General features: G+C 40.8%; 3 protein-coding genes across 5 annotated transcripts; all 3 read right to left on the reverse strand.

The window, feature by feature from the left end:
• Positions 1-468: 468 nt before the first annotated feature.
• On the reverse strand, positions 469-3291 carry psmd9 (proteasome 26S subunit, non-ATPase 9). The gene is made up of 6 exons (XM_036527735.1): positions 3148-3291; positions 2552-2651; positions 2070-2263; positions 1635-1736; positions 1261-1349; positions 469-923 (listed from the first exon to the last, which is right to left on the reverse strand). Exons 1-6 carry the CDS (start codon positions 3271-3273, stop codon positions 896-898), a joined length of 639 nt encoding a protein of 212 aa, XP_036383628.1. The 5' UTR covers positions 3274-3291; the 3' UTR covers positions 469-895.
• Positions 3292-3752: 461 nt separating this feature from the next.
• On the reverse strand, positions 3753-9897 carry LOC118776665 (rab5 GDP/GTP exchange factor-like). 3 transcript variants are annotated; one of them, XM_036527149.1, is made up of 9 exons: positions 9842-9897; positions 8668-8834; positions 8365-8501; positions 7998-8152; positions 7647-7716; positions 6893-7028; positions 6394-6485; positions 5934-6190; positions 3753-5528 (listed from the first exon to the last, which is right to left on the reverse strand). In XM_036527149.1, the coding sequence occupies exons 2-9, from the start codon at positions 8823-8825 to the stop codon at positions 5037-5039; spliced, it is 1497 nt and encodes a 498-aa protein (XP_036383042.1). In that variant the 5' UTR covers positions 8826-8834; positions 9842-9897; the 3' UTR covers positions 3753-5036. The 3 variants fall into 3 exon arrangements, with proteins under 3 accessions (XP_036383042.1, XP_036383043.1, XP_036383044.1); XM_036527150.1 differs by lacking the exon at positions 9842-9897 and adding an exon at positions 9804-9839; XM_036527151.1 differs by lacking the exon at positions 9842-9897 and adding an exon at positions 9361-9403.
• Positions 9898-10156: 259 nt separating this feature from the next.
• gtf2h3 (general transcription factor IIH, polypeptide 3) lies at positions 10157-13807 on the reverse strand. Its single transcript, XM_036527605.1, has 13 exons — positions 13770-13807; positions 13411-13490; positions 12958-13064; positions 12707-12852; positions 12542-12604; positions 12259-12288; positions 12095-12123; positions 11934-12008; positions 11782-11835; positions 11454-11522; positions 11200-11335; positions 10649-10685; positions 10157-10542 (listed from the first exon to the last, which is right to left on the reverse strand). The coding sequence occupies exons 1-13, from the start codon at positions 13777-13779 to the stop codon at positions 10473-10475; spliced, it is 906 nt and encodes a 301-aa protein (XP_036383498.1). The 5' UTR covers positions 13780-13807; the 3' UTR covers positions 10157-10472.
• Between the last annotated feature and the right edge of the window lie 174 nt (positions 13808-13981).

Here is a 13981-nt window from a genome sequence, read left to right on the forward strand (position 1 = left end):
GGAAACACTTCCTGGCATCTGCTGTGAATTCGCCAACATTCCTTTGACCAACATTTGGGCTGACAAACTGTCAAACATGTATAGGCAGAGGTTATCAATGTGAATTGTGACTGTGTTGTATAGAATTTAATTTTGATAAATATAAATACTTTCTGGCAGGCAGAAGTACACACACTGCCTTCCTATGAACACATGGAAGTCGTACACATTCGATGTTATCTCTAATGACATTGCAGACTAACAATTTGTTTCAATTTAATTACAATATATTTTCATGTATCAGGAAGTTGTTCAAAGTGTAATCAAAGCTTGTTTTGCTGTAAACTACTTGTAATTCAGTGCTGCCCAAAACGGAACTTCCCCATTCTCCGCACATTAGCTCCAAAAAGTGAACATAACAGGCCACAATACTTAATTCAATTTTTTTTTGTTTAATTCACAAACATGTTCAGAAAGGTTACATTGCTCCAATGTTCCAGCCTCATTTGACTTTGTTCCGATAAATATTAAGGATGAAAAAAGACATTTTAGCGATGACATTTTAGAGGTGAAATTTATTTGATTTATTTTGCCAATAGAGTTTACTCTTCTGTACAAGCTTGGCATGAGCCTTCAGAGTAGAACACCAAACCTGTTTTTTTATATCACCCAAAACATTTCATTTGTCACACCATTATCCTCGAGTGACAAGTGGCACATCAGAATACCAGCATCTTACACAAGGTAAGCACTTTAAACAAAGTGTAGTGCAATACATCATAATCCAATTGCAAAGCAATAAGATTTCCATGATGGAGCTTTTCCCTCAAAAGCAACCCAATAATTGTCACGCTGAGAATCCAGAGATGTTCCCCTGATGGTCTTCGGTCAAATCCTGTTGTTCATGTGATCTTTGTCATCTCCGAAGAGGCACAATGTTGCAGCTGCAGGCAATGGCGATATAAATATGAGGATCTTTCTAGTTCTCTTAAATACACAGAATGAATAACAGGTGTCCTGAATAGGCCCAAGAATTTCATTTTTGGAAAATGAAAGTGTCAACTGTAAAATAATAAAGTACAAGTAAAGAGATTTTCTGCTGTCTCTTGCAGTAAAGAACTGAAAATGAAAAAAATTCAAGATGATGACCGTGTTGTCCATGATGTCAAAATTGAGGTCAACAAAACAGGGGTTTCAGGACACCCCATTAATACGCCCCTTGACAAAGATGATCATTTTTCTTTTTGTTAAAATGTGTGACACAAGTTGTGAAACACTCACCCCAGCAGACCTCTTCCTGACCATCGCTGTGGGGTCAGGCCCAGGTGGACTTTCTGACCACTGCGAATCACTGTTATACTCAAGGGTTTCTGGAGCAGAGATAATATAGTTAAACACTTCTACAGACCCTCCTTTAAGCCAATTTTTGAATCATTATTCATCACTGGAATAAATATATTGAAAATTAGTATTAGAATTATTTCTAAATGTCACTCTACGTAGTTTTGAAGGACTAGAGAATGTTTAGATTTAATCATTTCTGTTTCTTTATTAATGTACTTTATCTGTGCTGTTCCTTGTTTCTCCAACCTCTGAATAATGGTTGCTTATCTTTCCAAGAACTGACTGTACTGGTTGTGCATGTTTGAACCTACCCCTTCACTGTGCTGTACCACGGATGCAATATTCTGAAGGCTCTGGAAGTTCCCTGTGTTGACAGAGCCAAACTCAATTATTTCATCACCAACTCGTAGACCCTGTGGGAAAGAACCAGCACAAATTACCACACGGTAAATGATCACAAATAACGCCACTAGAATACATTTTTACTATTTAAGTGGCCACAATTCTGGAGTTAATGAAGTTCATTGAATTCACAAACTAAAGGTCATAGGCAAAGCTGTCCTATGCTCATAAAAAATTAACCACAGCCACTGTAATTAATACAAAAATGAGGTAATTATTCGCAAAAACAACACAACTATCATTATTTTATTCATCTACTGTGCATATTAATAGCCAATATTAATGTTATCCCTGACAGCCAAGCTAAGAAGGGGTTGAGAGATGAGGGAGGGATGCAGACTCACAGACTGGCTAGCAGGGGAGCCCTGTGTGACAGTGTCCACCCTGGCAAAGGGAGGAGGCAGACTGACTTCCTGCTCCATAGCCTCTGCCTGGGCCTCCACCTGGTCCCGTTCCCGCTTGGCTTTCTCTGCAGCATGTAGCTTGTGAAGCGCTTCCTCGATTTCGACCATTATGGCTTTGTGGTCATTCTGCAAACCTGACCACACACACAGAAGGCACAATTAAATCCATACACTGAGTGGGTGTAATGAACAGGACTAACCATATAGAATCAAACTTACAGACCTACGTACTTACATTGTATACTCAACACTGCACAGGTGGGTTGTGCCATAAAGTGCTTAGTGATTAAATCTGAATTTTAGGATTGTTGGGTAGTCCCAAATGTGGATTACAAACAGTCATATAAAATGAATGTACAACAGGCTGATCTGTAACAGACTATGGGTCTTTCTAAACATACAGTGTAGAAAACTCTTCTTACAAGAGATACTGTGCCTTGCCGTTCGAACCTGGTACACATCAACATCTGCACGAGGATAACCTTCTCTGTCAACCAAAGGACTTTCCATTCCGACACCTTGCTGTTAAAATAAGCAAAATAAACATTTAATTCAGTTCGTCAGCGTCATTTCATAACAAATCCATACGCACACCATCAGATACATAACTGCATCTTGCCTCTAAGGCAAGTGTACTATCAAACTGCGCACATTATTATCAACTGCGAAAAATACCCCCAAATAAAGCGCAATACCGATGTCATAAAGTAAAGCATCGACGAAATAGTTCGAAGCGGCATCGGGCCATTTTCAGTGACTTGCTAACTTGCTAGTAGCGAGGCGGCCACGGTGAGCAACATATCGATTTTTACATCACAGGAAATGCTATACACTGTTGTTAAAATACATCCACTCACCACTTCAAATACAACAGTTATTTAAGAGACGTAGATAACCCTTCTGACTGGGTTTCTAGCTATCCACAACCAGGGCTAGCTCGCTAGCAAGCGCATCAATACGCAACGCCGTGTCGGAGTCATTGTCCAAATAGCAAAGAAGGTTTACAATATTGACTTACATCTTCAAGCATATCGTAATAGGCTTTAATTTGTTCTTCTATTTGATCTTTCTTTTTGACAAGATTTTGAACATCTTCAATTGATATTGTGGAGTTTGGATTGTTGTTTTCCTCTGTCATCTTCATGGCCTCTCGCTCCCCGGAAGTTTGGTAAACTACAACTACGGATCATCAAAAGCGTCAATATGTTCATTCTAACGCGACGGACGGAACGTAGTCACCTACGGTCTTCCTTTGCTGGTCCCAAAATGAAACGGCTATCACCACCCATTAAATAGAGATAGACCTGCCTGCAATGTTTTACTTTTTGTACTTCGGTATTCATGGAGCTTTAAACAGGTTTATCAATGAAAAAGACAGTATGTATGGATGAGAACTGTTTTGAAATACAGAGGCAGACATGAGTGTCTCACCTAAGACTGCAATTTAAGACATACAAATGGTAACACAATTTAAATAAACATTTCAACCACACAATGACAAGTTATTCAATTAATTTTAATACACATATATATATATATATATATATATATATATATATATATATATATATATATATATATATATATAAACTATTACATCAAATCTTCATTGTCTTTGGGAACTTCATTTAAAACAGGTAAACAATAAGGCCTTCTCACAAATGTCTGTCAACTACACACAGAAAAATCTACTTATTCCTCCCCCCTCCAGTCAGTATTAGTGATACTGAGGAGTATCAAAAGAGAAGTACTTCCACCTTAAATTAATAATAATTCTTATGAATATATAAGCAGATCCTCAATACAAAGGCAGCGTTGTGCTGCAATTCTTCATGATAACGGTCTGACTGCAAAAATTCACACATATATTGCAAAAGGAAAAAAATCCATTGGTAGGTCACTAACATTCAGTTTGAGGGTAACACTGTAATCTGGAGTTCCACATGACGGCTTCATTAGTGAGTTACTGAACCTTTAGCTGGTCAGAAGGATCCTTTGAAAAGGTGTTAAAACTTTACAGGTTTAAATGTTTAGGCACTTTTGTATTCAAGACACAAGGAATCTGAACAGACAAATAAAAAGAGACAAAATAGCTTCAAAAACCTCAGACATCATTGCCTTACAAAGTACACATAAAAGTGGTAACCATTAATAATTTATTGGACCCTCTCCTCAGTACCTGTGTACTAACCATCATTAACAGGGCAATGTACCCTGTTCCTCAAGTGCTACAGTACTGCTGATTTTCTTGGTGTCTCTAAACAGTAAAACACTAAACATAAGGAGCACATGGTGACCTGCATTTACATATCCTAACATTTAATCCACATATTTTATTAAAGATTTGTAAGGACCAAAAACCAGAATGGTTTTCAGCACTCGGGGTATGGATAACCCACACCTGGTTTACAAAGTGCAAGGAAGAGGCTTCTGTACAAGACAGTATGTTTATTTTCTTCAGCTCTAAATGCCAGTATGATTGTTGATGACCTTAAATCCTTACTTTGAGTGGGTGTCAACCACATACCATAACAAATAATTTATTAGCTGAGAGAATTTTACCTGCACAAAGGCATGAATGTAAACAGAAGGCAACACCAACTGGCCTCTCATACACATGACAGTAACACTTCAGAGAAAGGCAACAGCTTTGGGACAAGAGACTGCTGGTATCTTGAAGTGTGGTGTATGGCTATGGCACTACAGAATATTGTTGGCTGTTGTCTTGCATAGGTGGTCAAATTGTACCAGAAGAGAAGGCTGGTGAAGATAATGCACAGTGTCAGCACCCTCTCCATGAGGTCATTACATGCCCAATAAGAGCACCGATGGTGATGCAATTCCCAGTGGTAATGGTTTCATATACTTGGATGCCTAAACAGCTACATCATGCACCTGGGCCTGCATTCAATGGTCGGTGACCTCATCCACTTGGGTCATCACTGACTGGGCAGGGACCTCATTTAGATGCGTAGACACTAACTGGGCTGTGACCTCATCTAGTCGCGCTGGGACAGACTGAGCAGTGACCTCATCCGCTTGTGCTGGCACAGACCGGGCAGTGAACTCATCCACCTGCGCAGGTGGTGACTGGGCTGCGACTGCTTCCGTCTGCATTGACACTGACAGGGTTGTGATCTCATCCACTTGTGCCTGCACAGACTGTACCCACTGCTGCAGCTGCTCCTGCAAGGCTTGGACACCTTGGGCAACTTTCTCCTGTCTGCTCCCCAGCTCCTCCAGCTGCTCCCTTGTTTCCATGGCCTTGCGTTTCCCCTCGCTGCCCACCTGCGGGCTGCTGGGGATAGTCCGCCGGCCCTGCATGTACGCCTCAAACTCTGCTGGGCTCAGATTAAGGGCTGGCCCATCCAGCTTCTCGATGAAGGCCACAGCACAGGACTGAAGAGAGAGAAGATGAATTCATGGGCCAACAGTAGCTTGATGCACAAATACATAGTCAGCATCTCCCAAGACCCAGGTTTTTAAGAATAAAGTTGATATTTGCCTGTAAAATAAGTCAATGGACCACATACTTGCCATAACCATTGTGCCCAGACAACAGAAGATGTGTCTAATGCTGCCTTGAATGTGTTGAACCTTCATTTTGTTACTTATATTTCAGTGGAGCCCAGCTGAACATCTCTCTCAGCATACAAATAACCCCAAAACCCATTTTTTACCTACTTGAGTATAATGAGTCGATATTATATTCTATACTTCTATTGGGGAATATCAGTCCAGTCTGGATTTGAGGGATTTATACGAAACAATTTAAATTTCCTCCAGTTTGGTGCCTGTACCCACCAGGTTGGTGAAGTAGTAGCCGCTCTCCCCAGCCATCAGGCTGTGTGGCAGGCCAAAGCGGATGATGTACTGCATGTTGGAGTAAAGCCGGGGAGGGTTGGCCTTAAGTACCACATACACTAGGGCTGACAAGAAGTCATCAGCATTTGCTGGCTCACAGCTTGACGAGGCCAGTGCCTGGAACACGTTCTGGCTGCACTTAGACACACAGCTCAGCTTGTCCTGAGGGGCTCTCTTGGCATCCATCTCAATGATTGCTAGAGAAGGGAAGCGGAGAGGAAAAAATTCAAGTTATCTGAGATTTGACTGGCCCACAGTGGAAATAATTTTGCATTCATATTTTTTCATGTGTTAGACATCACTATGTTACTGAAGGTTACCACTACCAGCTAAAGCAGAGTCTTTCCTGAAATCCAGACAGACAAAACCCTCCCTCCCACTGATCACCCAAAACAGTCACCTGTAATAGCTGGCAGAAAGGGGTCACTGCCGTCAGACCTCTCCTCAGGGAAGGGAACACGCAGCATCTGAGGGGTGACCCATTTAAGTGCCCTGCCGAAGTCAAAAGTTAACACAGTTGTACTGTTATTATCAATGATTCATGTGCATTCTTAAAGCAGGATGTTTTCACAGATAAGGATCTTAACCTATCATTCCTCAGGGTAATGACTCATGCTACCCTGTGTCCATGGCACCACAGACCCAGGAGCAAATAAATGATTACCTCTTCATTTAATTGAAATCTTCCCACTGTTGTCACTTTGAATGATCTTCCTCATTAAAAGTGACCGTTTTATCAACAATTCCCATTATCACATCTGTGGAAAGAATGAATCACCACTCCATTCTGAGCAGGGAGCAGGATCTGCTGCATGGGGATGTGGGTCGTGACCCTCTCGGACAAAGTGACGGGCCCAGCAGTGGAGATGGACCAGGTCGCCATCCACCCCAGCTCTTACCTTATCCTCCTCTGCAGGGCAAGGTCCTTCTGCTCGTCATCGCAGCTGTCATGGCAGAACACCCACTTGTGCAGCCGGGTCATGATCAACTTCTCAATGTGCTCCATCATTTGTGTTGTCTGCTCCTCTGATAGACCTGTCCAGAACATAAGCATAAGCTCAAGCTCTAAAGATTGCAAAAAAAAACATTTTCTAAAGGTTCAAATATTATCAATAGCATTTGAACAAGGCAGGTCCTAGTTGGGAGTAAGCACCGAAAAAGGCACTATCTGGCTCTAAGGGCACACTTACTAGCATATGTGCAGTAAGCCACAAGAGTACAGACCTGGATCAATTTGCTGTGAGTGGGGTCTGACATGTCTCAAAGATGGCTTATCTACTGCTACAGATTGACAGAAATGCAGTTATTGATATAGTAACATACAGTCTACAAATACAAACTCACATATGTAGAAAAAGACAGTATTTGATTGCTTGTTAATTCAAAACAATTGTTAATCTAAAATATTTTCCAATAAGTTTCCATTTATAATATTCATCAGGTTGAGCCTAAGGCCCCTGCACAAATAAGATTCCTGGATATTGCGAAAGTGCCTCTCTTTACAATGAGTCATTTTTTATTAAGGGGGAAAAAGTGGGGCGTTATTCAGTGCTTGTGGATACACAATTTGGGTTCAATTAAATATATTTATATATTAAAGTAATATATAAGTAAAATATTTGACCAAACCCCATATCAAATCCCAATACTCACTATTGAAATGTGTAGCGACATTCTGGTAGAAATCATGCACGAGGTCAGACTGCTTCTGCACTGGCAAGTCCTGCAAAGATAGGAACAGGAGCTCAATAGGGGCTTAGACCTTATTAGAGAATTAGTGAGCTCTCTCAGAACTAGAGTAGTAGGAAAACGTGTTAGGGCAAGAGCGCTGGAACATGCTCAGCTGCATAACAGATATTTCATTATTTCACACTGAAAGAATGTGGAATATAAAAATATGTTGAGGGACATATGTGGAAAATTTTGTGTGTTCAGCAGAGGGTAATGACTTGAGAAACAGCAAACTGTTATGTAGCCTCAAAGTATTGTGAAGAAGGGCTTTACGTGATAGGCCTCCATGGTGTTAAGGAAGGCAGTGCAGCGTGATTGCAGGCGCTGAGAGGAAGGCTTGCGGAGCAGCTTCAGGAAGCTAGTGAAGTCTCCAGGTTCCAGGCTCTGGAAGGCCTTTAGGGCAGCTTCTTGGCCCTCTGATGACTCCCCTGTAAAGGATAAAGAGGGACTTCTGATCAGTAAGCAGCCATTTGATATTACTGGCTCCCACTGCCCTTGATTTGCATCAAGTACAGATCGGACTTGAAAGAGAAATTGTCTGCCAGCAGATGTCATTCAGACAGTGCATGGCTGTAGAAACACAGGCTGTGAAACTAGCGTACATTAATACCAGTATAGGGTAGGAGCATAAAGGAACAACCTAGTCGTTTGGGTGGGGAGGGAGTACCCCAGAGAAGCTTCCTCATTGTATTGACCCGACGCCCCTTCTCAATGTTCTTCTTCTCCTCGAATTTCGAAAAGGTGAGAGAAGTTCCTCCATCATTTTTGAGGCTAGTACTGTGGGAGTGAAGACTGAATTTTAATAAAAGTCATACAAGCACCCAGAGATAAACAACACTGACAGTTTAAGGTTTACCACACAAACTTATTGAACTGAGAACACTCCAATCTAACCAGAAACAGAACTGGGTCAGTCTTTTGTTACGTGATGAGTCTACCTTACCCATTCTCCTGCCTGTCTGCTTGTGTGTTGCGGGTCCGCTCACGCCAGCACTTAGAACAGTAGCCCTGCCATGCAGGGTTGCCATAGTAACCACAACCATCCTTGCAGAGGAGCTCTGCCTGGCTGACGTGGATCCCTCTCTGCTGCTGAGCCCACATGCTTATCGCCTGTCCGGAACACAAGACACATTGCTTGAACGGCCCTGGTCACATTCAAAAAATGTGCTGTCACGTGAAACAAAATTTGACAAATCAATATGATTATCCATAGCGGTCCTTGAAAATATCTGCAATCGCCTATTATCAAATACCGGTTAAAGGCCAATGTGTCTCCCCCTAGCGAGAAGGACGTATTCATTTAGCCCTCGGTAATCTAACCCTCGTGATAACTGAATGACCTGTCAACTTGTTAGCTAGCTAACGTTAGATATCGTTGGTTACACTACTTCATATTTTTTTCCTAACTCGGACTACTTATAATGTCATCTTTTTAAAGAACGGCGCTAGAATAGAAGTTTTAGTACTAAATCATTGCCTAGATAAACGTTTCCTGTTCTACAGCAAACTAATATAATAGCTAGTTAGATCTAGCGAAGACACTTTGTTCAAGCTTTGTTCGCTGCTGTGCCAAGAACAAGTTATTGCACAGCTGCTTATCTAACGTTTGATTTAAACTAGCCAACAAACTACCTACCCTTTGTTACCATAACATGCTGTCGTTTGGTTGCTAGCTAGCCACTACTTTGAACGTAACTACGAACCTGATGTTAACAATCCCTCTCAATACGAAAGCAAACTGACGCTAGTTCTAAAATTACCCGGCTAGTAGCACCAGCAACTACCCAGTTACCCATTTTAAGCTACATTATTTTCAGATTGCAGTTATCTAAGTATACTGCTTATCTAGCTGCCTAGTATAAACTGTTGCGACCGACAAAGGATAGCTAGATGTTTAGCCAGTTAAGCTAAACACCAATCAGTCAATAGGTTGCTGTGGTTAACGCTATAAATAAGTTGTATAGCTAGAAACATTTCTATCTGTATCAAGTTCACGTAAATAATTAACACACAATAATAGTTAGTAATAAAGCCAGCTACAGAGCAAGACGACCGCATTTGGGGATGTAGAGATAATACCTTTGCAAATACAATGTAGGCTACGGTGCTAGACTCACCCGCTTCCCTGGTATGTTTACGTCTGACTCTCTAACCCGGAAATGCTTTAACTTGTAGGGTCTAGTTCGATGACATTCCTGTGAAGTCACCCCTCTAGACCAAAAAAAAAGATCGTTGCCCTTTCCTGGTTGTTTCAGCGAACACAAGGTTTATAGACATATAGTTGTTTATAACGCAAGTTCATAGTGACTAGAAAGGTTCATAGAAGTCATCATACAATCCTTAATAAAACTGCGCCGATTTCACAAATAAATACACCATGTGTTTATTTTAATGATCACCATTCCAACTTTATTATACAAACTTAGCTGCCCGCTTTAAAAAAAAGTATCAAAACAGTTAACATGCAACTTGTAGATTTTAACAGATCTACTTAATCCACAACATCGTGGATATTGAAATATAAATTATTGGCCTCACAAACCTTTCATATCAATTGTACGATACAAAAATATGAGAACACTGTATTATTTAATGCAATACGTCTTCTGCTGCAAAGACAGGACTTGGTCCAGAAACAAACGGTTGATTGTAAAAAAAAAAAAAAAAAAAAAAAAAAAAACCTCCCTCTTTACACAGTTTGCAGGTTAAGATATTTCCATCTGACTCTTGCAATGTGAATTGAGGAGTTCATGTTGCTGGTTTAAGCTTCTTCTTTTTAGACTTTGTCAGCTGGGGCAATGGAATTTTGAAGGCAGTCCTAGAAGAAAAACAAGTGCATTGAATATAGTGAAGCAGATCTTTCATAAATGGAAAAAACATCAGCACATTCAGCTTATAAAAGGCTTAGTGAAAGGGATACTCACTCGCATGTAGTGCAGATAGGGCTGAAGTTACAGAATACTTCATGCAAGAAACATGAAAAAAACAGACACATTCAAACGATTAGAAATGTCATTTTCAAATACCCTATCTGTCTTTTTGAAGCTTCTAAACCCCAATAGCTTTAACCTCGCTAGTAAATCTATAGTTACAAACTACCATTTTTACCAACACACGAACTGTAATTGCTTCATAAATAGTCCTAAATGCACATAGCCAAAAGCTTTTGTTTCCATCACTGTACCATCAGGAAGGAGGGAAAATCTTGACAAATGTAAGTGTGCAATGCTGTGGTGCTGGCTACATAGCGAAACTGTTCTGCTATGTTTCACTCTATGGTAGTGCCAACTAAACACACTGAAATAATCAATATGAGAAAATTGTACAGCTTGATAGGTACACTATCAATAGGTATACAATCTGTGTTAAATTACTGGTCACATAACTGATCGCACACCACAGATAATTCACATCAGTGTCCGCTAAAGTGTTACATAACCGAGTAAGAGACAAGAGAAGACATCCTGAAACTTACTTGACAAACAGACTGAACAAACGTAGCCAATCTCGATGAGATTTCGGTGGCAGAAACAGGCTGCCCTGTAGTCCACATGTACTGGAGGTGGCAAGACCAACTGGGATCGCTGGTCAGCGTCTGGGAGGAACACCCACTGCACAGGACACACAGGAAGTCAACAACAGCAAAGAGAAATGAAGGACCAAAGGTCAACATTTCCATGAAGGACCCCAAAACTTTACTAAAATTAAACTCAGGTTTACCATACTTACCAGCAGATACTGCACCAAAGCAATCTTCTGTGGTATCCTTAGATACAAACCCCCTGTTATATCACAAGCCTAGCAAAACAATAACAGAACATTGGAAGTTAACCTCCTTAAGTCTGCCAATAGTTTCTCATCTTCCAAAAGAGGTTAAATGACGGGTCCATGGCTCCACAACAAGCCCACATGACCATTTATTGTAACATAAATGTTGGAAAGAGAATTAAAATGTTAGAGACTGGGAAACATATATGTATCATTGTGATTAAACTGCTACATAGTGCATTCTGAACAGTCTGGTTTGGCAAACCACTGATAGTTCTCTGAGGCACACCTGCTGCAGAAGACCGGAGTCAGAGTCCAATACACAAGCATCAATCAGGACATTCTAAAAGAGAGGAACACAGTCCACTTAATCATAGCCCTATCTAAAAACTGAAATAAATGATCAAACTGCTAAATGTTAATGCAGTGAACCATGCTTACGTGTTTTTGAGCAGCAAAGATCACGTTCATGAAATTCATGTACTGCAAAGCACAGTCTTCTGCAGCTTTTATAACCTGTTCCATGAAATAACAAACACCGGTGTTATAATAATTACATACCATATAAATAACATCAGACACAGACTTCAGGAAAATCTTACCAATATCCTTGATTTCATTTCTTGCCCAGCTGGATTGGAAAGAAAAAACAAGGTGTTCTGAGTTGACAGAAGATAGTATTCAAGTATTATAGCTTCTAGAAATATTCTCAGCACAAAGGATTCTTTTGCACTTAGATGATGAATAATTACAAGAACCCAAATACCTTCAAGTTCTTTTGTCACTCGATGAATATCTGTATATTAAAAGTTAGAGACAATGGTTGCTGGAATACGTATATCCATGCACTTTCAGATGAGTATGGATAGTCCTCATAACAGGAAAATCATTAAAGTTACAATGTGTTTACAGTAAAAAGTCACACATTATAGAGCAGCTGCTATTATTTACTACTTTTCCCAACTAGCATCAGCAGAGTAGTTTGAGTAATTTGAGAGTAAAGGGTAGATAATAGTTTTTGATGGTGAAGCTTTTGTAAGGAAGGATACAGCAGAGTGCTTTGGCAAGGGATCCGGCTAGTAGGGTGTCTGTCTGATGTCCCCTCACCTCAGCTGCAAAATTAAGAGACACTGGTGACCACTGAGGGTACAGTACATTGAGAGTGAGACAACGACATTCATTTTCTTTCCCAAAAGGCAGAAAAGTGGACTCACTTCTAGCCATGAGACTCCTGATCTCTTCAGCAATGAGGTCATTAGCGACTGACAGTAGCTCGTACTTGCCATCGCCGCTGGGTGATGTTGAATCATCACTAGAGGCGTCCCCAGAATTCCAGTGTTTATTGGGGTACAGAAAATGGCTGCATGACAGCAGAGAGTGAGAATGAGAGGGGAGGACTTAACTGCCATGAGAAAAAAAATTACATATTTCCAGCCATCTTCCCCTGAGTTAGAGGACTTCATACCTCTCCTGGCAGTGGCTAGCAATAATGGCCAACTTGTTAGTCCTATTCATGACCAGGTGAGAATTCCCCAGTACCATTACAGCATCCACACATTTGGACAAGGTGAACTGGTCAGATGGAAAAGGAGAAACGTCAGTGTGTACAAAAGTGATGTGATCATTCTAAATCGGTGTGAATGCTATTTCATAATACAGTTTGGCAGCCTTTGATCATTTAACTAATCTATCACAGCTGTTAGTTACCAGCTAACAACATCCAATGGTTTTAGCGCAAATATTGTTGAACGTAAGCAAAATGAGTAGGTCATTGTACTGCCGACCATAACACCAAGGTTTACATTTCACGGAAGCTCCATTGTTAAATGCGTAACATAAAAAGTAGGATCTGAGGAAAATATAGCAGCCGATTATAGCTACCTACCCAGCAATCTAAAAAACTGACTGGCTACCTTACCTCTGGTTCCCTCTGTGCTTGCTGACCCCACCATATGGGATTAACATCCAACACAATAACCAGGAGGCTGAGCTCATCATCTGCAAACCAAAACCAAATACGTCGTCAAAGTGCTTTATTGTTGTGTGGATTCAACTTCAGCTAACATCAGCAAGTTAGTTAAAATTCTAAGATAGCTGTCAGCAGCAGCTAATATCTACCTAACTAGCCTAGCTACCAAACTTCGAGCATCTTTTCGCGCATACACACGTACACTTATCGCAAACTATATTTATAGTTATGGTTGTAAATAGATCATCTTCATTATAGCAGATATAAAACCGAGGATAAGTAGTAATCTACTAGCTATAGTGACTTACCTGACGCCATGTCAACTCCGCATTCGGAGAACCCACAAGCTTCCCCACTACTAATGTATTATGTGATATTACGTAGAACGCGTGGACCCGTAGCACATGCGCAGAAAAAAAAAGGGTGGGGGGGGGGGGGGGGGGGGGGGTTGCTTATGTTGTCGCATTGAAATGACATCTTATGCTGTCTCGCCAACGTACGCCATCTAGCGGAGACGATT

The sequence above is a fragment of the Megalops cyprinoides genome, chromosome 4 (genome assembly GCF_013368585.1).
Source record: "Megalops cyprinoides isolate fMegCyp1 chromosome 4, fMegCyp1.pri, whole genome shotgun sequence".
NCBI lineage: Eukaryota > Metazoa > Chordata > Actinopteri > Elopiformes > Megalopidae > Megalops > Megalops cyprinoides.

Bases quoted from the DNA above. Each gene is read 5' to 3' on its own strand.
- gtf2h3 (XM_036527605.1), bottom strand. The intron at 12,289-12,541 runs GTATCCTTCCTT...TTTAATATACAG, and splicing joins CCTTGCCAAAGCACTCTGCT to ATATTCATCGAGTGACAAAA. The intron at 10,686-11,199 runs GTAAGTTTCAGG...TCTTGCATGAAG, and splicing joins TTGTTCAGTCTGTTTGTCAA to TATTCTGTAACTTCAGCCCT.
- LOC118776665 (XM_036527149.1), bottom strand. From the start codon at position 8,825: ATGTGGGCTCAGCAGCAGAGAGGGATCCACGTCAGCCAGGCAGAGCTC. The intron at 8,153-8,364 runs GTTGTTCCTTTA...TATCCTTTACAG, and splicing joins CTCCCCACCCAAACGACTAG to GGGAGTCATCAGAGGGCCAA. The intron at 7,029-7,646 runs GTGAGTATTGGG...TGTTCTGGACAG, and splicing joins TGTCGCTACACATTTCAATA to GTCTATCAGAGGAGCAGACA.
- psmd9 (XM_036527735.1), bottom strand. From the start codon at position 3,273: ATGAAGATGACAGAGGAAAACAACAATCCAAACTCCACAATATCAATT. The intron at 2,264-2,551 runs GTAAGAAGAGTT...GTGTGTGGTCAG, and splicing joins GGCAAGGCACAGTATCTCTT to GTTTGCAGAATGACCACAAA. The intron at 1,350-1,634 runs GTAGGTTCAAAC...TCTCTGCTCCAG, and splicing joins TGGTACAGCACAGTGAAGGG to AAACCCTTGAGTATAACAGT.